Genomic DNA, 24,657 nt, shown 5'->3' on the forward strand with positions numbered 1-24,657 from the left:
AGGGAAAGGTGGGGTCCTTTTGACAGTTACATGGAGCGCCTGATGCTCAAGCTACTTGGCGGGAACTTCCATGGGATCATAACAGATGAAATTGAGATGCTCCGATAGCAGGGGACGCCTTCGGTCTTGTCTGTTTTCATCTCCTTGGCTTTTGCTGCTCTTTCTGAGTGTTCATTCATTCATCGCTATCCATCAAAATTTTACTCCTAAATAGAGAAAATTTTAAAACAGTAATAAAAATAAAAATATAATAGGAAGCTGTTGGCTGTTGCTATCTATCATTGTATTTTCATCGTCATGATTCGTCGTCTTCGAAACCTATTTCCACTGTCCCCTATTCACACTAATAATTCAAGTCTTTTGTACTAAAGTTATTGCCTTTTTATAAGATGGAGAGTACCCTTTTTTTTTTCTTGTTATCTGAATTCAAAGTTTCAAAATTTTCCTACATAAATCCAAATAAACCCACCAAAATTCAAATTCCTGCCAAGTTTGATTAAGACCTTTTCTTCTTTCTTTCTTTTTTTCTTTTTTTCCCAATTTTCATTCAATTATCTTGTATTGTTTCCTTTAAAGTCATTCCTCATTAAAGTAGATTCTTTTATCATTATTACTAAGTAATTGCTTCATAGAATTTTTTTTTTCTTACGACCTTAATTTCCAGGAAGGTTTTATTATTTTGAAGGAGATGAACCCGTCAAACGCACCACCTCAGACATCACCTCCATCAGATGCGATGGACACGTCACCCCTCCTGACCCATTCCATATCCGACCACCTTCTCCGCAGCCGCCGCATCCTCCGTCGTCGATCTCCACCTTTACCTGGCACAGCCGCTAGGCTCCTCCGACGCGCCAGTAGTCGTCGTTTGATGCTCCGTGAGCCATCGGTTCGCGTGCGAGAAACCGCTGCGGAGCAACTCGAAGAGCGTCAAAGCGATTGGGCCTACTCGAAGCCCGTTATAATCCTCGACATTCTCTGGAATATGGCGTTTGTGGTAATGGCGGTTGTCGTTTTGGGACTCAGCCTTGAAGAAAAGCCCAGCGTCCCCTTAAGGCTCTGGATTTGGGGTTACGGCTTACAGTGTTTGTTTCACGTGGCTTGCGTAGCAGTAGAATATAAAATAAGAAACGAAAGGAGGGTTGAGGGCTTGCAGAGCAACGAGGATCCGGATTTGGGTCTGAATTCTGAGTCCGGGAGTGAAGCAGAGGATTCCGAGGATAATGTAACAGAGGAGCTGAATAGTGGAGATGAAACCAGGTAAATTAACTATATAAGAATAAGTTAGGAATGGAATCAAAATACTGCTTATGCTCAATAAATATTTATGAATTTTGCAGAGTTGCCAAGAGCTTGGAGTCTGCAAATACGATGTTTTCATTTCTTTGGTGGATAATCGGATTTTACTGGATAATTGCCAAAGGACAAGTTTTGACACATCAGGCACCTAAGCTTTACTGGTACTATCAAGATAAAGTTTGTTTCTATTATTATCAATTACTTTTTTTTTTTTTTTTTTGAAAGAAAAACGACCCAAAGGTCTACCTCATTTTATAGCATCTTTAAGAATAATATTATGGATATCCAAAGGATATTATCAATTACTTTTTATGATTATTAACATGGGTTCTTAACTGGGCAGGCTTTGTGTTACATTTCTTGCGTTGGATGTGGTGTTTGTATTCATCTGTTTTGCTGTTGCCTGCCTTATTGGTCTTGCTGTTTGCTGCTGTCTTCCTTGTATCATTGCAATTTTGTATGCTCTTACAGACCGGGTAAAATTTTTTAACTTTTTTTTTTTAAATAATGCAGATTGTTATTGCGTTAAAGAATATTCATTGATGTATTCATCAGCTTCAGTTTCGGTGGATTAGTTTTTTAATTGTGATTGAGACGAAGATTGCTTCTTTTATCATGTTTTCCAAAGTAGAACAAAAAATCTTCTTGTATGATAAACTAAATCTGCAATGAGTTGGTGATTACGGATTATAACATTCTGTGAGGAAACATGTAATTTTAGACTGTATGGACCATAGTCTGTAATGGCTTTCACTGTTGAATGCGTCACTGTGAATAGAAATATGTTATATATGCCGCATCCTTCATAATCTCTGTACAAGGTTAAACTCTCCCTGCTGTTCTCCATAGTTTAAACCATCTTCAATGTGTAAAAACAGGATGGAGCAACAGATGAAGAAATTGATAGATTGCCAAAGTACAGGTTTCAAAGGACAGGTGATCTCGAAAAAGTACATGGTGAAATTTATAACATAATGACTGAATCTAACACCGATACTCCTACTGAACGGATTCTTTCACGTGAAGATGCTGTAAGTAGCCTGTATTGTTGTGCACTCGGATGCTGCTTTTGTAAAATCATTGAAACTTTTAGGAAGCTGCAATTCATAATATAACCAATTTGCAATCCGACATTGAATCAAATACTGGTAGCCTTATATCTGGCATTTGAAAAGTAGTGTTGTTCTGGCCTTTCAAAGAACAAATTTTCACGATTTTGACATAAATTTATGTGCCAATCATAATACAGGAATGCTGCATCTGCCTTTCTGCTTATGAAGATGGGACCGAGTTGCGCGAACTTCCTTGCGATCACCATTTCCATTGCAACTGTATAGACAAGTGGTTGTACATCAATGCTACATGTCCTCTCTGCAAGTTCAACATTCTAAAGGGGAGCGAAGAGGTTTAGAAAACCCTAAATTGCAGGAATTAGCACTGCCTGTTTGCAGTTCCCTGCTTGTATGTAAATGTAATTATATGACTATACATCAGCATAGAACAGGTTTTGCAACAAAGGCAGATGTGTTTTTTGTTTTCCATTTGGAGTGTTTTTGAAATTGTTAATATACTACATACAGTAAATGCTTTTTCCCAGCTTCTTTTGCCTTTGATTCCCTCTGAGTTAAGGTAATCACTTTAATTTAGTTATTAATGAAGTACTTATTTTTCTAGTACTTACTATTCTAGGGAATCATGTTTTAGGTACGAAAGTGAATCTAATATTTGGATTTCGACCTATTTACGGTTTCATATTTCCAAATTCATCATGTATGTAAACAGTAAACACTGAGTAGAAGTTAAAAATAAAAATTAAAAAGAGAAGAGCTTAGATACTCTTAATGTCATCTTTAAGTTCAGATGAGTATGATAAACCCTAACAATCACATAAGCACAGAGATCTTCACAGCTCAAATGCACCAGCCGGGAATCGAACCCGGGTCTGTACCGTGGCAGGGTACTATTCTACCCCTAGACCACTGGTGCTTGTTGCTTTTTCGATAAAATATTTTATACTTTTTGTAAGACTAATGAAGACAGACAGGTATGTATGGCAGGGCCCAAAAAAATGTTCACATGATCAAATTGATACACAATGACGTGCTGTATTTGGCGATGGACCATACAATTCATTATTATGAATATTTTTTATTATTGGATTAATAGAAGTTTCTTCATTAATTATTCAAAATAAAAGTAAATAATGAGCTAAGCTAACTTGGCATTAAATAAAAACACGATTTATTAATATGAATATCTTTTATCATTGGATTAATGAGAGTTTCTTCATTAATTATTCAAAACAAAAGTAAATAATGGGCTAAGCTATCTTGGCATTAAATAAAAATGAGCATCACGACTGGCATCGACTAAGGATCAAGTGTAGTTTCCCAGCAGCATTGACCGGAATAGAAGGTGTTGTTCTTGAATTTCATAACCTCCTCTGTCGTAAAAGTTTAAATTGAAAGCATTAAGAGCAGGGGCTTTGTCCCCATCGCTAATGGAAATCACTCTCCAAACCTCATCTTCAGTGAAGGGCAGCACAAGCATTGTAGCACCATCAGCAGACAATGGGTCCATACTACTTAGGATACCCAAATGTGTCCGTTTCTCAGAGATAAACTGCTCAGCTGCAACTTAAGCATTAACGGGAAGAGCTGCATCTTCTTCCTTGTAAAAAGATTTCACTCCTTCATACACTAAGAGTAAAACCAACATCCAGAAACACAAATGCATTCCGGACCTTATACCAATCAATTAGAGTGCATTCATTAAAACCAACAACAATTCCCTGACCTTGATCTGTCGAGAGATGAATAAGAAAGAGTATTGACACTTTGGGAAAAGCTTGACAACCAATTTACAAGATAAGTAGGCATATTGATAGATGTAGCCTTCAAGTGATTACATTGGGTGGAGATCTTAGGATAGGTTGCCCTTCTGTGAAGATGATGTCAGCGGAGATACAGTTTCCACTTCATCAGTCACAGTAGAAAGTTTCCAGAATGACACATATTAGCGTTACTTTTTCCCTTGCAGAGAAAACAATAAGACACAGCTACAAAATCAACCACCACATGGAGAGTAATTATACAAGAGACCAGATATGTAGGAAGAGCAGAACAAGTAAGGGAATGAAAGTACCTCGTACGTAAAACTATTTCACAAGTTTTACTTATGACGTACCGCCTGCGTGATGAAAACGTCCATCTGAAGCACATATCTTGTAGAGGGCAACACCCCAGGCCAAAACCAGCAATCAGGATATAGAAACCATTAAATAAGGGTGCTATGCTGAAGTTTATTTAAAAAGTATTAAGAATTATAAAAATATTAAAATATGATAAATGATTGTCTAGACTGAACGAAACTGGACAATCATTTTAGGTTAATTTTAGAGTGAATTTTAAAAATTATACAAAATTATTTAGAATTATTAAGAATTATAAGAAATCATAAATAATTATTAATTTTTTAAAACCAATTTTTTTAAACTCTTAAAGTAGTCAAATATATATACATATCTTCTTAATTAAGTTGATATTTTTAATGATAGATCCTAATTTTATTATTTCCTAATATTTCTTATAATTCAAATATATATATACATATATAAAATAGTAACCTTTTGTAATAAGGTTTCATTATTACTGTCTAAAAATTAATAATTTTTTATATTTCTTAATAATTTTAAATTATTTTTTATAAATTTTATAATTATTTAAGAAACCATTCTAGAATAAATCTGGGTAAATGATTGTTTAGACTCGTTTAAGCATGGATAACCATTTTCAAGTTCATTATGTTGTCTTTAATAATTTAAATAATTTTTATATTTTTCTATAATTATTTATAATTATTTAAAATATTTGTTGAAGTGATAAAATGTCACATGTCATTTTCTTGTTATTTAAATCAGTCACATCATCATTTAGTAGTAAAACAGATAAAAATTTAATAAAGAAACAATATAATTTTTAATTTGATGTACAAAGATTAATTTATTTATTTTTAAGTAGAAGGTAAAATACAAAATTATTTTAAACATCAATTCAGTTTGTTTTTCTAACAAATAAATTATAAAATCTTATTTATAACATTATTAAAGAAAATAAATAAATTTAAAACAAACAAAATGAAACTATTAATTAATAAAACTTCCATCAAACAAATGATGTACATGTAGAGCTACTTACATCAGCGGGCAGTCGTCAGCATGGAGGTGGAAGTAAGGAAATCTGTTTATTGTTTATTGGCTAATAAAATAAATGCCTAGAGAGGGTCTAAGCCACAACATTTGTGTTGGAATGTAAGTAATAAAAAAATGTCCATTGGTTTTCTCTTTTCTATAGTTCTTTTGCCAGGAAATTTTGGAGTAGAAATTTAGGTCAACCACAACTACCTTGCAAAAACGATGGATTTTACCTAAACATGTCCTGCAATCTGTTTAAGATCTTCTTCCATTTTGCTAATGGAAAGATGACTATTATCTGTTTACTTAAATCTACAAGCCATCAAATTTCATTTTCAATTAAAAACAGTGTCAATTCAATTACAAAAAAATTTTATTAAAATATTTATAATTAAAATAAAATATATATATATATATATATAATTATTGTGACTTTAATTCACCAAAGATAATTAAAAATAATGAATAAAATGAGGTAATTTGATTTTTTGGTAAAAATCACATTCTTAAAAAGCTAAATTTAGTTTAGCAAAAAATAAAGGGTCAATTATTGTCTACCTAATTTCTCCTCAACAGGAAAAAGGGATAAATTTTAAAACTATACATGAATTATGATTTAATGTGTAATTGTATACATGAATTTTAATTTTGTTCAATGTTATACATGAAATTTTAATTTGATCAAATTATTGTAAATAATTAACACAATTATTGATATAAGATCGTTTTATGTATATATATTGCATACATGAGTAATTATATTTATCCAATATAAAAATAAATTGATATATTTATTTCTTTGAATACATACGATTAACTCAAAATTAAAGTTTCAAGTATACATTTAAACCACAATTAAAGTTCATATATACAATTGCACATGAAGTCAAAGTTCATGTATAATTTTGAGGTTTATCCTAAGAAAAATAACTATCTACTTTATTTTTAAAAATATGTTATCATATTTTCCAAATACAAAATTTATATAGAGAACATTTTTTAAGAGGGCAAAATTAAATTGTATATTTTTATGATAGTAAAAATATAATTTTACCATTTTAATAGCTTATATCTTTATAAATTTTAAAGGGTTAAATTAATTTTTTATTATTTTTGGAAGGACCAAAATGTAATTTTATCATTACTAGTTTAAAATTTTAAGGGACCTAAATAAAAAAATCCATTTTAGAAGGTTGGGGGCCCTGCTAGCTCTCTAGATTCGCCACGATATCAATGCATAAATCTCTCAATTTTAATTCATTTTACTATTTTCAAAATTTTATGAGGCAAACATAGGTGAAAATTTCATGAAGGTTTTTTATATTGGCATTTTGTTCTCTGTACTTAAAAAATAGATAAATTAATCCATGTACGTTAAATCAAAGGCCAAACTCGTCCTTTATGTTAAAAAGTTCGTCTACTTCTATTGTTAAAAAATGTCATGACTAAAACAATAACCAAATAGTGTCACATGTATCTCATGCTGACGTACATGGCTCCTTTACTCTTTAATCTAATGCACAGTGATTAATTTGTCCATTTTTTGAGTAGAGAGGGTAAAATACAATTTAGCTCCTAATATAAGGGACCTTCGTAGTACTTTTATCTGCAAACATATTATAACATTTGTAATGTCATGTTACCTTGCTATTTTATCATATTATTAAAAAGAAACTAATAAATAAATTTAAGGGTTCCTAATTGTGTTAGACTGAAATTTCAAAATTAAAAAAAATATAAGATTTAAGAATGATTAAATTAAAAATATAGATTAAGTCTACAATTTTATGCATAATATAAAATTTAATCAAATAAATTTAACTGAGTGAAATTAAAAAATTGAAAAAGTAAATAAACAAAATTCATTCAATTAAAATATAAAAATTAAATTCAGACCAAACGTAACCAAATTAATGCACACTGACGTGGGCTGGTGGATCGGCGAAGGACCATGCATTCATGAACGGTAAATATTGGTCTCATTCGATTAATATATATTTAATGAAAATTTCCTGATTAATTATTCAAAAAAATAGTAAAAATGGGCTAAGCTAACTTGGCTGTAAGAATACAAATTAAAGGCTGAAATATTGGCGGAAGTTTCCCAGCAACCATCTAAGATGTAGAAGCTATCAAGACCCGCACAGGCAGATACCACGCTATGCAACTTTTTTTCACTTGAAATTGCTAGGAAGCTTTCGAGATAGGAAAGATATATCTGTTTCACTTTCTGGATCAAACTAAATTATATAATTCCACTTTCACATAGCCGTTGTATATGCATAATTCTTTATTTTTCATTAAGGTACTTTTGAATTGGCAGTGCTAGTTAGTATAAAAATAGCAATAATATTAATATAAGATAAAAGGAAAATTAAATGCGCCGAACTAAAACCAAACGCCACCCTAAGACTAAATTTTTTTCCCTGGAGTGGGGTGAGGAGAACAAAAGCAATGTTTGAGATTTCTAAACGTGAAGAACCTATTCTTCTTTTCTTCTCACGTGTTTTGACTTTAACTTGGTACACCCAAGTCGTTCACCAAATTGAGATAGGCATAGGCTTAATTCTTATACCCAAATCTTCATCATAATCAACATTATTCCTGGAAACCGAGTAATCAATGCCAAATGAGCCCGTTTGAGTAGTATTTTTGAATGAAGTAATGAAGTGTAGCAACAAGTTTTTAGTTTTATCTGGGGAAAATAAAAGAAAAAGTTTAATTGACCGTGTTTTATACAACTGAATAAAGATTGCTTCATCTAAAGAAAGCAGTAGATGGATAGCCACTACAAATGGGAATCCCAGTAACAACTCCAAAATCATTTCGTCCGTCGATGGGGATCCCAAGCCCAGACGCTACAGCCTGGGAAGAACAAGCTTGTAAGGGTTCTTTTAGTCTTATAGAAACGTTAAGGATTCCGTTCTTGAGTCCCTTTGGATCTCTTAATCGGTAACTCAAGAACTGTAAGCAAGTCTCGGGAGAATACCCTCCGATAAAATCCGTCACCGGTATTCTTACAAGTCCGACGGTTTTATCCCTACCACCTGAGGACTTGCAATTGACTTGGAGCGTGACGAAGTGTGTGTGCATGGGCATGTCCATCACTAGTTTATCGTTCCACGAAGGAGAGCTCCCTCCTTTCCCGTTCATCTTCGTCGTCTTAGAGTTAAAACTGTCGGTCTGGACGACGACGAAAGCGTTCTTTTTAACCGATTTGTTATGGATTCTTAGATCTTCCGCTGACAAAATTGTGATCTCCAGAGTGCGAGATTTTGTCTCCATTGTAACAATTAATGAAGAAGAAGAGGAAAAGAAATAAGCGAAGATTATTAAGAAGAATATTGAAAGGAGGTTTAGGATTTTTGATGAAATTCAATATGAGAGAGTTGAAGAGGAGGGAGGGTTTATATTATATAACATAAGGAAGAGGTAGTGGTTGAAAGGAAGTTGGTGAGAAAGGCGGCGGAAAGAGAGGTGCTGCTTCACTGTTGACTATAGACTTTAAAATTTTGACCGAACTAGAAGTCATAATTGGCTATGATAAGAAGCGCGTGTGTGGTACGAAATTGGTGATCGATTTTTGCAAATGCCAACGAAAGAACCTGGAAGGATGGATGTAAGGGGTTAAATAAAAAGATAAAAGATAAACAAAGGAATCAAACACAGAAAATCCGGAGGAACAAATGTTTAAACGGGTTACGTCATCTAAACCAAACGTTGAATGATACAATTACTTAGGCTTAATATGGAAGTACAGTGTATTTTCTTTCAATGAGGTTAAAAATAGTAGTTGTTGTGAGATTAATTATTATAGTGGTGAGATTAGATATTATAGCGGTAGAAATAGAAATAGTTGTATTCAAACGTAGCTATAGTGGTGAGATGAAAATAAAAAATAACAATTATAGACATTAATTTACAATGTACTTATAATAAAATAAATAATTAAATTATATTAATATTAAATAATATATGCAATAAAATTTAAATATTTTTAAATTATATTCATAATAAATAATAAAATACATTTAAATTATTTTACAAACGACGGAATCCTGATTTAATGTGTTGTAAGGAACGTTTTGTTAAAACTTTTTCTGTAACAGATGAACAACAAAAACATTTCATTGTGATTGTCATATGGAGTCTATGGTATCGAAGAAATAAACTGACGCATGAAGGTGTAAAGTTCTCTCTGCAAGAAGTGGTGGGGTTTATTAAAGGGTATGAACAAGAGCTTAGATTTATTCAGGAGAATCTTAGCCTGTCTTCTAAACCTATGATAAAAGAAATTTGGAGATCCCCAGGTACTGACGTTATTAATTAAGATAAATTTTGATGCGGCTTTTCATAGCTCAGTTAGACTCGCTATTACAGCAGCTATAGCTAGTGATTCAACAGGAGAAATTAGAGGGACGGAAACTTATCTTTTTAAAGATGTTGTTGATGCCTTTATGGCTGAAGCGAGGGTTTGATGGGCTTTCGGAGACTAGCTGTGGAGGGTGATTCTCTGACAGTTATCAAAAGTATCAAGAAAAAGGAAAAGGATAAATCAATGATCAGGTCGATTATTCACCACATCAGTATTTTGGAAACTCAAATTGATAAAGTTACATACCGTTTTGTGCCCCGTATGGCTAATGAAGTGGCTCACATGTTGACATTGGAAGGTCGAAGAAGTCAGTGTTTTGGTGTCTGGGTGGATGGAGTGCCCGATGCTGTGGAGGCGAGGGCGATGAAGGACGTTTTGGACTGGAACTAGAGTTATCATAGTCCCCCATGATGTGCTTTGAATAATGGAGAAGGTTTGCTGAATCTCCAGGTTGGATTCAAAGCTCCCGTTCTTCTTCTTTACTAGTTTTTTTCCTCAGAGGTAGAAGAAGATGGTCGGCTGATATTTGATAGAATGCTTCTGATTGTTTGGCTTTGGGCGTTTCTTTTTCTTTGTTGGGTTTGATTGCCCCTAGGTGCTTTATTACTTTGTTTATTTTGCAAGCTGTTTTATTTTCTTTGTTGTTTTTTGTCGTTTCATGTTGCTGTTCCTTTAGTTGATTTTTGTTTGCATAGTCTTTTCGTGATACTGTTGTGCCGAGTTTTCTCAATCTTTTTGCCTTGAGCCATGCGATAATAAATATCAGTCAATTTCACTAAAAATTATTTTATATTAAATAACAATTAAACTTATATATTTATGGCAATAAATTTATATATTTATTAAATTGTTATATAAAAATTATATAATAATATCTAACAATATTTTACTTTCTATAAAACTAAAAAAAAAAAAAACACACACACACAAAGAACAAGGGTAATAAAGAAATTGACCTCAGCCTTTTCTCCACTGACACCTTTAGCTCTAGTGAAAATTGAGAGCAGCAATGTGGTGAGAGTGCTCAATTGCACCGTATCTCAAATCTTCCAAATAAGAAACCAGTGCAGTGAAAAGGAATATTCACCCAATATTCAATCTCATCATGGGTAAAATCCAATCCAAAGGAAGCCTTAAACTGGGTTTAGATGGGTGATTGGGTGCGAAACGATGCGTTCAACTTATTTTTTATCTCATGCTATAATATCGCTACAATATCTAATTTCATTGTCACTGCTCTTTTTACACTAATTGCAAGTAAACGAACCGCCCATCTAAATTCACCTTTATCGATATTAATGTTTCAAGTTGATTGTACTAGAGATCCTTGAATTATGATTTTTATTTTAAATTAGTCTCTAAACTTCAAAATATTTTAGTTACATCATTAAATTATTAATCATGTCTTTTTATTATTAAAATCATTAAATGGTACACCAAATCTTATATAGGTAAATTTAAAATTATTTAAAAAATAAAACATAGTCACATTAAATTTAAAAGTAAAAATTAAAAAATAAAGTAAAGCTAAAACAAAATTAAAGAATAAACATTAAAGCTTTTATTAAAGGTTTGAAAACATCAAAACTAAAATTTTTAAAATATACACTTTTATAACATTTATTTTTCTTAAATTTTTATTTTAAATTGTCACGTAAGATTTAATATATCATTTAACAATTAAATTAATAAATTTTATAATGAAAGGATCTAATTGATATAACCTCAATAATTTAAAACTGTAATTAGAATAATTTAAATTTTAAAGACTGATTTAGATTGAAGGTGATAGTTTAGAGATTTTTGATGCAATTAACCCTAAATTAAACATTACTAAAGTTAATAAATAAATTTAAAACAAAAATTAAACTCTATTAATAAAATGTTGATCCAACAATTGATTTACAGGTATTAGTGCTTTATGTATTTGTGATGGAACTGGACCAAACTAAATCTGTTAATTATTTATTGGCCAATAAATTTGATAAAATATATGCCTGTGGAGGGCGGAGGCGCTGGTCAAAACTGGTGGTCGGAACACATAAAAACAAGAAAATATCTGTTCGAAGTGCAAGTAATAAAAAATGTTTGAAAATGATGGGGGCTTTTCATTAGTATTTTGCTGCACTTTCTAATTCTATTGGTTTTTTTCTTTTCTCCAGCGATTTTGCCAGGAAGTTTTGGAGTAGAAATTTACGTCAACTAATCGGTCAACCATAATCACGTTGCAAAAAGGATGGATTTTACCTGAACATATTGCAGACTCAACCAAAGTTGTCCCTAAAGCCGTGGGATTCAAAAATTTGGAATTGAAATTGTTTATATTTGGAGACTACTAAGCAAAGAAAAAATAATAATGATTTGAAGGGCAATCTAATTTTGATTGCATCAGTGTTGTTGTTGTGTGTTCGGAACCCTTGGAAGGCTCCTTGTATCTATAGAAATATATATCATCCACTCATGCAAGGACCCCTCCCTGGCTAGGAGGTGGTTCATCTCTCAGATTCCGAATTAGCCAATGAAGATACAGATAAGTTGGTCAAGTCTGAGATTGTTACAACTCATAACTTGCTTTCGGTTATTTAATTGAGATCTGTGTCGAGTTGCATCCCTGCTGCTGGTGTTTTAATGCTGACAAATTTTAGTTTAAGTTGAGACTTGGATTCGGTCCATTCCAAGGGATATCCTGGTGGAAATTGATTGGCTTGGCTTGCAATGACGGGTTCTCACATTTAGCCCCCCTGGATTGGGTTATTGATTCTGGTGATTTGGCATGGTGGTTATCAAAATTTGTTTTAGCTATGTTTTAGGGCTTTAATGCCTGGCTACTCTTTGTATCATGCTGTGTATTTGCTGCATTTGTTGTTGACGTATTCTGTATGTGTAGGGGCAAGTGACCATATTATCGTTTTGTTGAGTATTAGTGCATTCTTTTCTTTTCTTTTTTAAGCAAAAGCCCGTGAGGAAAGTGAATTAAGCTGCAATAGCGTCATCCTATACCAACAGGTGAATGGCATCGGGACAGCCCAATTCAAAATCTCGAGATCAATAGTCAAGGCCTTGGGGAACTCCATTGGCCGGCCTAGGAATGTAATGGAAAGAAACAAAATAAAATCCGACACAAAATCCACATGCCCCTCAAAGATTTGACCATACTCATATAAAGATAAGTCCAAAGGTCGATTATTAAACCTAGAAATAAGAGAGCATAACAGATGAAAACCATGATTTCTGATAAAGAGAAGGGCCTCAACAACAACTTAAGTTTCAGTAGAAAGATTCAAAGGCACGAGGCACAACCAGCTCTAACCATGCCTTTCGAGTTGCGTATAATCACTTCGCAAGCTACTTTTCTCCCGGTTGATCTCTAGGCAACATCCACATAAAGCTTGAGCACATCTCCACTGGGTGCTTCCCATTTCACAATAGAGGAGCGAATGGGCAGCGACAACGCATACAACAAATCTTGCACCCTGAAGAATTCTCTTGCAACGTCTGTGCCCTAATTAGTGCATCTCATGGAGCCATCGCCTTGACTTGAGTGATCTCCATATTACAAGCATCTCAAAGCTACCAAAGCACCACCTAAAAGCTCATAAAGGCATATCTGTTTAGCTTCCTCATTGCATTTTCCATCTAATTAATGGCCCTGCAAAAAGAAACACCGAGAAGGATTTTTTGTGCCATAATGCATTCTTCGCGTGGTTATGTATTCCTGTAAGAATTTTCGGTGCTTATACTCGTTATTGAGGGTGACTTGAAAAATCGACATTGAGAAAAAAAATAAACGTACATTTTCTAAAAGTGTCGAGCTTTATAAGTATTTTCGGTTCTAGTCCCCTCAAAAAAATCTATTGTTGTTTTGTTATTATTTTTTCATTATTTTGTTATCATTTTGCAATTATATTGCTATTATTATTTTATTATTATTTAGGTATTATATAACTCTTGTTTTATTATTAATTTTGTTACTAATGTAGAGGTATTTGCTATTTAAGTTACATTTTCTTAATATTTTTTAATTTTTTATATGTTGGTAAACATTTATTTTGATGTTTTAATATATTTAATATATTATATTTTTAAATTTATTTATATATAAAAAATTAATACAGGTAGGTCAAGCTTAGGTTTTAGTATTTTTATTTAAGTTGGGTCGGGCCCAAAAATGAGCCTAAATTTTTCTTGATTCGGTTCGAACTTAATCCGACTCAACCTATGAACAACTCTAGAGAATTTTTATCATATGAATTATTACTTAAATAATAAATTATTAAAAATTTAAATATGTAATCGTGTTTGATAATTATATTAGTTTTTATTTATTTTGTAAAACATTTTAAAAAACCATTGAAGAATATAATTAGGTAAATAGTTATTTATCAGTTGAAAATTTTAAATATATATTTTATATTTTTAGATTATTTATATATTTTAAAATTTTAAATGATGATAGATATCACATCGTGACACTTTAACCTAATTCAAGAACTAAATTAAAAAAAATTATTAAATTTTAGAATGAATGTGGAAAAAATTAGATATGTTATAAAATAAAGAGAGATGGAGAAGAATAAAGAATAAAGAAAATATGAAAGTAATAGATAATGTAATTAAAAGAGATACTTTATCGTAGTCTCTATTTATAGGCATAAGAAATATAATAGTAGTAGTGATCTAATTCTAATAATTATAACTATTAGAATTTAAATTATATTAAAACTTTATCTTAATTATAGTAGACATCTACTTAATAAGATATTCATAAGAAGATATACCTAATTGTAAAATTTAAGACAAAATAGATAACTCAAGATTTTTTTTTTCTTGCACCATCTTATTTTTGGAACACTTTAGTACGGAAGTGTAAAAATAATATTGTCTATGGAAATAAATAGTAAAAATATATATTTACTGGATAAAATATATACAAGTTAACTAACGGATTAAAGTCCGGTTGAAGCCGATTTCAGAAATAAAATTGGATTATCTTTTGACATCCACATCTATTAGACCGTTGCATCCAAACGACGTCGTTGGGAGAATGCTATCCACTCCGAGTCCTTCGCTTCATCTCACAGAATTCAGTTTACCGAGAGCCATAGAAATGGCTTCTTCTGCTCAGTTCTCCCTCACTTTCAAACCCTTACCGTCACCGCTCTTTTCCAACTTCCCTCGAACCCGGTTCAGTCCTTTCACAACCGCTAGGCCAATCGCTTCCCGTTTCAAAGTCCTGGCTAGTCAGATCGGGTTCTTCACTCGGCTCGGCCGGTTGATCAAGGAAAAGGCCAAGAGTGACGTCGAAAAGATCTTCTCAGGTTTCTCCAAAACCAGAGACAACCTCGCCGTCATCGACGAACTCTTATTATACTGGAACCTCGCCGACACCGATCGCGTCCTCGATGAACTTGAAGAGGTTTTCTCTTCTCTATTCATTGATCAAATGCTATTGAAAAAGTGTAATTAAAGCAGTTAAAAAGATCTGAAAATGAATAAATTTATTTATTTTTAGTTTGATTTTGCAGGCTTTGTTGGTCTCCGATTTTGGGCCAAGAATTACTATTAAAATAGTGGAACGCTTGCGGGAGGATATTCTAAGTGGAAAACTTAAATCAGGAAGTGAAATAAAGGTTAATACAGGAAATACCATAATATTTTTAAATTTCTTTTATTGGATTTAGTTAGTGAAAGTGTTCTATTTTATGAGGTTACACATATTGAAAAAATGTGAATCAATTGTGGGTTTAGGATGCATTGAAGAAGAGTGTGTTGGATCTCTTAACAACGAAGGGGAGTAACACCGAGCTTCGACTTGGATTCAGGTTTATCATCTTTCATCTTTTGAATTTTCTTGATGTTCCTGCTGTAAACTGGTGTCGGTTGTTCCTCTTGCTGAACGCTCTTTGATGCTATCAGGAAGCCAGCCGTGATCATGATTGTTGGCGTTAATGGAGGTGGCAAGACAACATCACTTGGTGAGGCTAAAAAGCAATGTCTGAATTGTTATAGAGTTAAGGGAGTTAAGATTTGGGAATGGGGTTCTGTGGGTTATCTTAATTGATGAGCAACTTTTATCTAAACAAATTGATGCCTGACGATTTATTATAAAATAATCCAATTAATGATTCCCTTGCAGGAAAGCTGGCTTATAGACTAAAGAATGAAGGGGCAAAAGTGAGCTACTAAAAAGCATAAAATGCTTTAGCTACTACAACGTGATGAAGGCCTTTATGGTTATAAACATGCTTATTCACAAATGGTTCTTGCATGTAATTTTTTCTTACAGTTTGAGATCTTGGCAGATATTGATGGCTGCAGGGGACACATTCAGAGCAGCTGCTAGTGATCAACTAGAGATATGGGCCGAGAGAACTGGTTGTGAGATAGTTGTAGCTGAAAAAGAGAATGCGAAAGCATCATCAGGTAGACAAATAGAATAGGACCGAAAAGGAAAGGGGCCTTGCTGTTTGTTATCATTGTGATGCGTTACAGAACTGTTAACTTGTGGTTTTAAAATGCTTTCTGAATAGTGCTTTCGCAGGCTGTGAAAAGAGGTAAAGAGCAAGGTTTTGATGTTGTCTTATGTGACACATCTGGACGTAAGTATTATGAAACCTTCATCTTTTGATCTTGTCGATTTTCTCTGCCTTGAAACTGTTTCTCACTGGCATGATTTATTAATTTTGCAGGCCTTCACACCAATTACAGCTTGATGGAAGAGTTGATAGCATGTAAGAAGGCTGTCGAAAAAGTTGTTCGTGGTGCACCTAATGTAAGCTCAAGTTATTCCTGACCATGAACTCATTAAAATGTGCGGGCAATGTGACAGATTTGCATTTACCCATCTATCCAGACAAAGCTCATCTTTGATACATTATTTTATCTGCCTCTATTTCCCACCTTCATTTACTTTGGGCATCATTTTTGTCTTATTCCTTAAGAGCATGTCTCCCCTGACATGAAAATGGGTGATTTCTTAATATCAGTTTCTATGGTTTAGTTATAGCTTTTAGTAGTATCTTCAAAGGTACCTTCAAGGATAATGAATTTGAAGCGAATTGAATATGCTACGTATTTATCTTTTCAAATTCTTGTATTTATAGCAAAGAGTTATCCTAATTAAGGCAATACCACAACATGTGCAGGAGATACTACTAGTTCTTGATGGGAACACCGGATTGAATATGCTTCCTCAAGCTAGAGAGTTCAATGAGGCACTCTTCCTACCCTCGCCTTCATCAAGATACTAGGACAAACTTGTCAAATGCTAACATCTTATTTCATCTGTATTAACATGCAATTTTTGTGTCAGGTTGTTGGAATAACTGGTTTTATTTTGACAAAACTTGATGGTTCTGCTAGAGGTGGCTGTGTGGTACCCTCTCTTAAACCAGCTTCTCTTTGCTTTTGGGGTGAGAGGTGGGAGGGTGTCAGGGTTGCTTTTGAACTTTCAATTCACATTTTATCAATGTTCTTACCTCAGGTCAGTGTGGTTGATGAGCTTGGCATTCCCGTGAAGTTTGTCGGTGTTGGTGAAGGTGTTGAAGACCTTCAACCCTTTGATGCAGAGGCATTTGTTAATGCCATATTTTCGTGAGAAATATTGTTGGTAAAGTGATCCGTTTATATAATCCTTTTGATAACATCTTATCAATCACCATGTTCATTGGAATTAAACCAGTGCAATTTCTTCATGTTTCTTAGAATTGTAATCGTTTGAGACCAGTTTGGCTTATGTCAGGCTTCTACACGCATATTGTTGTAAGAACGCGGTCACAAGAGTACTCGTTCGGATGTGTGAAAAAGCTTCAGCAAGATAATGATGATGCAAATTTTTGGGTCTATACATTATTCCTCTCTCCTAATATTTGAGCATTATGATCTTGTCTTCATTGATGAGCAAATTCTTTAGTTGATAAGTAAAAAACCAAAAGCTCACACTTCTAAGAATGTTAGATTAGTAAATGAAATGTGCTATTCAAATAGTTTGTTTCTGTTCCATTTTTTTAGGATAATGTTGCATCTGCTTTTATCAACCTGTATAAGTATGCCACAAAAGTGCAGTTAACCAGAAACTAATGGAAAACCCATTTGATCTGAATTAACCAGATTCAATTTTAGGTCCCTCTTTGCTAATCTCTAAATTAGGCATATTAAACAGATCGTTTAGACCTGATAATTTTGTGTAACAATTTGACACATTAATCTATTTTCCTATTGGTCTACAATATATTTCATCAAGAATTACAGAGTAACAAGATTTTTTCTTGATTATTGGCACATGATTATTATTGACGTGGCAATACCAACACAAAGATAAGTCTTATAGGAGTTTGGTTATCAGCAGAGCGACTTAGTATGGGGAAGTTCATAGCTTGGCAATGGGTGAATTATAGAAGGTAGCACGGCTACTATAGACCAGTTTCCCAGTTTTCCTCATTTTGAACTCGACCGCAACTACAGTTGTATTTCTTCCACTTCTCACTACAGACCCATCAACAATCAACTCTGCCTGCACGTTGAAAGTATACAACATATGATAGCATGAGCTTCACTGAAACCGCAAAGAAAGAGTCAAGAATGCAAATAAACTATTGAGATGCAAGGGAAGGTCAGGGGTCAGGTAATGCAGGGTGAAATGCAGAAGTCAGCTCCTATCTAAGCAATTTGAAGCATCCATGTCCGGCACTAGCCTTCAGTACGTATTTGGACATTGGTAAAGGTGTGTACTACTATGTCTAGGCATATTGCAATGGGAAGTTCATTAAAAATGAAGGTAAATAAAATGTAGAAAACATCAGACTTGAACAAACTCCAATCAACAGTTAGATAACATGTGAAAGTCATAGCATCATTTAAACATCAAATTGCAGGCACAATCACAGTCAAGTTCAATTGAAACCACAATAAGGATTAAAGAAAACCAATATTAGAAATTGAAAACCCTAAAATAGGAAATAATATCTCACGTTTATAGTAGCAGAAGAGAGATAAGACATCGCCAATTCACCAAGAAAAAGCTCTTTATCCTCACCCACCACCGTTCTAGCTGTCGCAATCGCCACTCTTTCTGATATTGCTGCAATTACCCCTCCGTGTAACCCACCCATCGAATTCTGCAAAACAAACCCCCAAACAAAAAAGAAAAAGAAAATTTTCATCTAACAAGTCCGATAAGAAAAAATAGAGAGAAAATATCCAAAAGAATTACGAGTATAGTGGGCTTGACGGTGGTGAAGCAGGTGATGTGCCCACGTCGTACAGTGTCGGTCTTGAGGTGGTTACATAAGAAATCAGAATAAAAGTCTTCTGAACTGTAATTGTCCGGGATGGGATTGGAAATCCCGACGCTTTCTAGAAAACGCATAACGTTAGATGCGTACGGCGTAGATCGCTCACCAGGTCTCGCCGTAGTGGCACCATCGGAAGAAGACAGTGCTTGAGGTTCCCGAGAAGCAGGAGAAGCAGATGAGGGATTTGCCATTTCTGTGTCTATTGAGAATTGACGACTTGACGCATATGCTTTTAACAGTATTCTTTTTTAGCTTTATTTTAGGTTTTTTTGGTAAATTCCCAAATTTAGATTACAATTTTGTCAATTAACACTAAAATTGTGGATTTGTGTGAAGAGATATAGGTTAACAAAATTTGATTTGAATTGAAAATTTTAATTTTTTTTTAAATTTTGAGTTAATTAAATTAAATTATTTGAGTCAACTTAAATAATTCGATTCAAATTGAGTCGAGTTGAATTTTATAATTGAATAACTCAAATAATTCTAATAATCTGGATAATAGATTAGTGTAAAATTCTAGTTCTTAGTAACTTTGAAAATAAGTAAATTGATTTCTTTCACAACAAAAATTAAAAAAATAAAATAATTTTCAAAATTTAAAATTTATTTAAAAATATATAAAAAATTTAAAAATTTAAAATTTTCTAAAATAATAATTTTGGACCTAATTAATGATTCAAATTTATCATACTCAAGTATCTTATTTTTTGATTGTGTTGCTTTGTAAAAATTTTCAAATTAGTTATTCCGTACCAATATTTTTATTTGACATGTTTATGTTTTCTAATTTAACTCGAATAATTTTATTCGATTCAATTCGACTCGACTCGAATTTCATTTCACTAGACTCAATTTGAAACAATTTTAAATTAAGTTAAGATGATAAAATAGGACTTGCAAACTTAATTAACTCGAAATTTTTTTCACTCAATTTAATCAAACGCTCACCACTAATATCACCACTAATATAAAGTAAACTTATAATTTAGGAGAAATTGTAAATTGACATTTTTTGGTATGAATCTGTCTAAACACCAAAGTAAACTGTTTGCCCCTTAAAATAAATTAGGACAAATGTTAAATTCCTATCTACGAGTATTATTTAAATTTATTTTATAAAAAAATATATGCATTTTAATTTATCTGTTTGAGTTCAATTTATGTTTGGTAGATTTTGAGTGATTGCAATCATAGTAACTTCAAAAAAAAGTTTTAAGATTAGAATTTTGATTTATTTTAATTATGTAACTTCAAAAATATGGTTTTTTGGCAAAAAAAGAATTAGAATATTGTTGACGTGAAAGTTTGATTTGATATTTTTGATAATAGCGGTGATATGACATTTTAGGATAAGACATATTAAGGCGATTAGCAATCAATTATTTTGAATCTCCATGTGGCCTTCACATAGTCTTAAAGGTTAAATCGAGTTGAGATTCACGAATTAACTTAAATTATGAAAACACAGTCAAATTTGTAAGGTACACTATAAAGTTCGTAAAATCAATTACACAATATATAATAAGATCAAACTTGAAAAAAATTACAACATAAAAAATTAAATGTTGAAAATTTATATGATATATGAAAAGTTAAAAAAAGTATATAATCAATATTTATTAATTATTATGCTTAAATTTTTATATTGTGCTAATACTTTAACATTCTATTAAACCATGCTACAGGGATTTTTTTGGTGTGTGCATGTGTTTTGTGCATATTCAAAAGTGAAAAAAAAAAAAAGTAAAACAGAATATTAGGATTGTCCATGATTAGGCTGAGTTTTAACAAAATTTTTAACTTGATTGATAGGTTAAGGTCTAGTTTGAAAAAGAGATCTAAGTCTAATCTAGATAAAAATGTTAAAATTGGACTTTATCCACTAATATTAATTTTTATATATATATTTTAAATATAATACTCCAAATAAATTGAAAATATTAAAAAATATTTCCCACCAAATTGAAAATAAATTAAGAAAAATCTTTATAACTAAGATAAGTGCAACTTAACAAGCAAATGCCTATAATATAGTAGCAAAATTAACAAAAAAATAAATGTTATACAATATTCAAATATTAACAACAAAATAATGAAATGGTAACAAAATAGTGACAAAAAGTGGGAAAACAACAATAAACAGTAGGATTTTTTTTATTGCAAATTCGAACCGAAGAATTGTCGGATGAAAGAATGAATGATACTGATGAAGAAATGCATACCAGAGAAGAAGAATCTTACGGGTTAGATGAAACTGAATCGGTAACACCTAGTATTAACCCGATGAGAAACCAACCTCCTAGAGCAGAAAGAAGAAATGATAGAGATGATTCTGACACATTGAGAAAAATTGCCGATGCACTACAAAGAGTAGCGGAAATTGTTCCTACTACGACTTCAGTTCCAATTCAAATACGGGCCCTAATAAATTAATTGAGAAAGTATAGTGCCACTGAATTTATGGGTCTGAAAGGAGTCGATCCGTCTGCAACTAAAAATTGGATGGAGTCGACTAAAAGAATTTTACAACAATTAGATTGTACCCTCCGGGAGTGTTTGATTTATGTTGTATCGTTGCTACAAGGAGAAGCTTACTTATGGTGGGAATCAATAGTTCGACATTTACTTGAGAATCAGATAACTTGGGGTCTATTTCAGAAAGAGTTTCAAAAGAAATATATCGGAGAAATGTATATCGAAGACAAGAAACAAGAGGTTTTGACGTTACAACAGGGTGACATGACAGTAATAGATTATGAGAGAGAATTCTCGAGACTCAGCAGATATGCCTCAAAGTTTATTCCAACTAAAGCTGACAATTGTAAGAGATTTTTACGGGGTCTGCGAGATGAGATCAAATTACAGTTGGTATCTCAACGTATTACTGAAATGGTAAACTTGATTGAGCGAGCTAAAATGGTAGAACAAGTGTTGGGCTTCAATAAAAAGACTGAATGTAATGGCCTAAATTCAAGGTTATCGGAACAATGGTTTCGTAACCATAGATCCGATTTAAAGAAAAATTTATTTTAATATTTTTGCTTGAAAATTTATATGATAGGAAAATCGTATGAAAATATTGATAGGAAAATTTTATCGATTTAGTGATTAGTTCGAAAAAGAAATTATTGAAGAAATTGGGTAAAATAAGGTATCGGGACCTCTATCTCGTAAAACCGAGTCAAAAATAATTTTATAAATATTTATGAAATGTTATTAATGTGGTATTAAAATTTCGTTAGGAAATTTTAATGTTTGGGTAGTCAATTAAATGAAAAGGACTGAATTGTAATAGGTGTAAAAGTTGCTAGAGTGATTAAATAGCTTATTAGTCTAATGAGAAAGGATTTAAAAGGTAATTAGACCCAAAAGTTATTTGGGCTGGCCGGCAAGGGTATGCAATCAGCAGAAAAATTGATAAATTAAGGGTAAAATTGGAATATTGCAAAATTAACTAAATAAAACTAGGACTAAATAGGAAATATCTAGATTTCTCTTCATTTCTCTTCAATTCCAGCAGCTAAAAACGCCATAGGAGGGTTCTCTAAGCTGGTATTTCATAATTTTGCACCAAGTGAGTTAATCCTTGCCTTTTTCTTGTAATTTTTGTGTTTCTAAGACTTTTACAACTAGATCCTACTATTAAATTCATTAGTTTTTGATTTCATGGATGAAATTTAAAGTCACCATGGTTGAGTGCTGTAAGTTTATGATGAAATAGAATGAAATTAAAGCTTTAATTTGTTTATGAGATGATTTTATTAGGCAATTTCAATGGAAATTGATTTTTGGGACCTAATTGTGAAAATGTTTGGAATTAAAGTCTATTGCTGAAATTCTGATTCCTAAAGGTTGTAAACTAGTTTAAGGTGATAGAATAAAATGTTAATTGAGAAAAGTCAGCTAAATTGAGAGGCTAATTGAGTAGGGACGAAATTATCATTTATTAAAAGCTTAGGGGAAAAATGGTAATAAACAGCTTGCACTAAAACAGTTTGGACAGCAGCAGTAGACTAACTTTGAAAAATCACCAAAAATTTTAGGAATCGAATTAGAAGATGAAAAAAATATGGAATTAAAGCTTATTTAGTCTAGTTTCTCATAGAAGAAATATTGCAAGCAATGGATTTGTAAATTTTGAGATATAATGAATTTTGTGAGACAAGGTCAGAATGAATTCGGGTTCCCTTGTTCTGACTTTGAGAAATTATAAAAAATTGAATAAAAATAATTAGGGACTTAAATTTATATGTCTAGAATTCTGAATGAGTTTATTTTTAATAGAAACAAACAAGAACATCATTTGAATTCTGTATAAAGAGATAATTTATTTTTAGTGAAGAAGGGTCAGAACTGTTAGACAACAGAACAGGGGTGACTTTGAAGAATAAACTGTACTGATTGGCTAAACCAAAAAATTCTGAAAATTTTATGGTAAAAAAATATATGAGTCTAGTTTCAGGGAAAATTAACGGATCTTAATTTGGAGTTCCGTAGCTCAAGTTATAAATAATTTAGTGACTATGACTCAAGTAGACAGCTTTGAATGAACTATAAATAATAGTTGAATTATAGAGAATGTTGCATATGAACATGAAATGTATTAAATTGATAATTAAATTTATTTATTTAGATCCAGAAGATTCAAATCTGAAGCTAGATCGAGGAAAGGAAAAGTTCGGGATTAATAGATTTTACTGTTTACAATCAAGTATCAAGGTAAGTTTCGTAACTTGAATTATATTCTTAAATGCTTGAAATGCATGTTTTTGATCTGAATATGATTTGAATGTTCATTATATGGAAATTTATGAAACATTGATATATTTGATAAAATGGGAAGAAATCCGTTTGAATGAAAGGAAAATTCGATGGATCTCGAAAAGGAATTGACGGTAAAAAGGATCTAGCCGGACGGGTGATCCTATCTGATATAGCCCTCCGAAGAATATGTGTAAAATGGATTTAGCCGGACGGGTAATCCGAATTAGGGTCTGAATTTAGCTTGGGTGGTAATTGAGATCCAAGCTCATTAGAGTAATTGTCGTTGCAGGATTTAGCTTTGGGTGGTAATCCCGACAATACTCTATGAGTTTATATTGCGAGGATTTAGCTCGGTGGTAATCCATTTGCAAGGTTGAGGTTCATGAGTGTGCTCTCTGAAATGGAAATGTCGCACATGAATATGAATTGACGGACCGAATTGTACACTAAAAGTGTACCTCTGAAAATCCATCGAAATTCGATAAATTCAACGGGATAAATATGAAAAATAATAAGGAATGAAAATCATGGTATTGATGAGTACATCAATTATGGTATATATATATATATATATATTATTGATACATGGAAATTATTGTACTAACTTGAATGTTGAGTTTGTGCATGTTAGGGTAATAATGCATTGAATGGATATATGAATGTTTATTATATTGTATTGAAAGTATTAGGTAAGTATAATTCTTGTTACATGAGCTTACTAAGCACAAAGT

The 24,657-nt window shown here is 32.3% G+C and overlaps 4 protein-coding genes, 1 long non-coding RNA gene and 2 other non-coding genes across 9 annotated transcripts; 2 read left to right on the forward strand and 5 right to left on the reverse strand.

The window, feature by feature from the left end:
• Positions 1-405: 405 nt before the first annotated feature.
• LOC108470645 (E3 ubiquitin-protein ligase At4g11680) lies at positions 406-2,895 on the forward strand. 2 transcript variants are annotated; one of them, XM_017772022.2, is made up of 5 exons: positions 416-1,260; positions 1,341-1,460; positions 1,643-1,775; positions 2,178-2,330; positions 2,549-2,895. In XM_017772022.2, the coding sequence occupies exons 1-5, from the start codon at positions 689-691 to the stop codon at positions 2,708-2,710; spliced, it is 1,140 nt and encodes a 379-aa protein (XP_017627511.2). In that variant the 5' UTR covers positions 416-688; the 3' UTR covers positions 2,711-2,895. The 2 variants fall into 2 exon arrangements, with proteins under 2 accessions (XP_052877962.1, XP_017627511.2); XM_053022002.1 differs by lacking the exon at positions 2,178-2,330 and having other exon boundaries at positions 406-1,260.
• Positions 2,896-3,123: 228 nt separating this feature from the next.
• On the reverse strand, positions 3,124-3,211 carry LOC128284603 (small nucleolar RNA snoR114). Its single transcript, XR_008275028.1, has one exon. It is a non-coding gene; the product is annotated as a small nucleolar RNA snoR114 (small nucleolar RNA).
• Positions 3,212-3,214: 3 nt separating this feature from the next.
• TRNAG-GCC (transfer RNA glycine (anticodon GCC)) lies at positions 3,215-3,285 on the reverse strand. The gene has a single exon. It is a non-coding gene; the product is annotated as a tRNA-Gly (tRNA).
• A 254-nt stretch (positions 3,286-3,539) lies between these two features.
• Positions 3,540-4,565, reverse strand: LOC128284360 (uncharacterized). The gene is made up of 2 exons (XR_008274789.1): positions 4,444-4,565; positions 3,540-4,331 (listed from the first exon to the last, which is right to left on the reverse strand). It is a non-coding gene; the product is annotated as an uncharacterized LOC128284360 (long non-coding RNA).
• A 3,683-nt stretch (positions 4,566-8,248) lies between these two features.
• Positions 8,249-8,776, reverse strand: LOC108472986 (BON1-associated protein 2-like). The gene has a single exon (XM_053021217.1). The coding sequence runs from the start codon at positions 8,774-8,776 to the stop codon at positions 8,249-8,251; it is 528 nt and encodes a 175-aa protein (XP_052877177.1).
• A 6,054-nt stretch (positions 8,777-14,830) lies between these two features.
• Positions 14,831-17,851, forward strand: LOC108474005 (cell division protein FtsY homolog, chloroplastic). 2 transcript variants are annotated; one of them, XM_017775863.2, is made up of 12 exons: positions 14,831-15,282; positions 15,392-15,496; positions 15,615-15,688; positions 15,783-15,841; positions 16,003-16,040; positions 16,169-16,289; positions 16,397-16,465; positions 16,556-16,638; positions 17,012-17,080; positions 17,179-17,241; positions 17,350-17,475; positions 17,571-17,851. In XM_017775863.2, exons 1-11 carry the CDS (start codon positions 14,911-14,913, stop codon positions 17,461-17,463), a joined length of 1,167 nt encoding a protein of 388 aa, XP_017631352.1. In that variant the 5' UTR covers positions 14,831-14,910; the 3' UTR covers positions 17,464-17,475; positions 17,571-17,851. The 2 variants fall into 2 exon arrangements, with proteins under 2 accessions (XP_017631352.1, XP_017631353.1); XM_017775864.2 differs by having other exon boundaries at positions 17,608-17,851.
• Positions 17,852-18,073: 222 nt separating this feature from the next.
• On the reverse strand, positions 18,074-19,412 carry LOC108474006 (uncharacterized). The gene is made up of 3 exons (XM_017775865.2): positions 19,078-19,412; positions 18,836-18,982; positions 18,074-18,378 (listed from the first exon to the last, which is right to left on the reverse strand). Exons 1-3 carry the CDS (start codon positions 19,348-19,350, stop codon positions 18,235-18,237), a joined length of 564 nt encoding a protein of 187 aa, XP_017631354.1. The 5' UTR covers positions 19,351-19,412; the 3' UTR covers positions 18,074-18,234.
• Between the last annotated feature and the right edge of the window lie 5,245 nt (positions 19,413-24,657).

This window comes from Gossypium arboreum, chromosome 11 (genome assembly GCF_025698485.1).
Source record: "Gossypium arboreum isolate Shixiya-1 chromosome 11, ASM2569848v2, whole genome shotgun sequence".
NCBI lineage: Eukaryota > Viridiplantae > Streptophyta > Magnoliopsida > Malvales > Malvaceae > Gossypium > Gossypium arboreum.

Excerpts from the sequence above, each read along its gene's own strand:
- LOC108470645 (XM_017772022.2), top strand. The coding sequence starts at position 689 with ATGAACCCGTCAAACGCACCACCTCAGACATCACCTCCATCAGATGCG. Across the intron at positions 1,776-2,177 it reads TGTATGCTCTTACAGACCGG|GATGGAGCAACAGATGAAGA; the intron begins GTAAAATTTTTT and ends GTGTAAAAACAG. Across the intron at positions 2,331-2,548 it reads TTCTTTCACGTGAAGATGCT|GAATGCTGCATCTGCCTTTC; the intron begins GTAAGTAGCCTG and ends ATCATAATACAG.
- LOC108472986 (XM_053021217.1), bottom strand. The coding sequence starts at position 8,776 with ATGGAGACAAAATCTCGCACTCTGGAGATCACAATTTTGTCAGCGGAA.
- LOC108474005 (XM_017775863.2), top strand. The coding sequence starts at position 14,911 with ATGCTATCCACTCCGAGTCCTTCGCTTCATCTCACAGAATTCAGTTTA. Across the intron at positions 15,689-15,782 it reads GAGCTTCGACTTGGATTCAG|GAAGCCAGCCGTGATCATGA; the intron begins GTTTATCATCTT and ends TGATGCTATCAG. Across the intron at positions 17,242-17,349 it reads CTGCTAGAGGTGGCTGTGTG|GTCAGTGTGGTTGATGAGCT; the intron begins GTACCCTCTCTT and ends TTCTTACCTCAG.
- LOC108474006 (XM_017775865.2), bottom strand. The coding sequence starts at position 19,350 with ATGGCAAATCCCTCATCTGCTTCTCCTGCTTCTCGGGAACCTCAAGCA. Across the intron at positions 18,983-19,077 it reads CCGTCAAGCCCACTATACTC|AATTCGATGGGTGGGTTACA; the intron begins GTAATTCTTTTG and ends TTTGTTTTGCAG. Across the intron at positions 18,379-18,835 it reads TCTCTTCTGCTACTATAAAC|GCAGAGTTGATTGTTGATGG; the intron begins GTGAGATATTAT and ends TTCAACGTGCAG.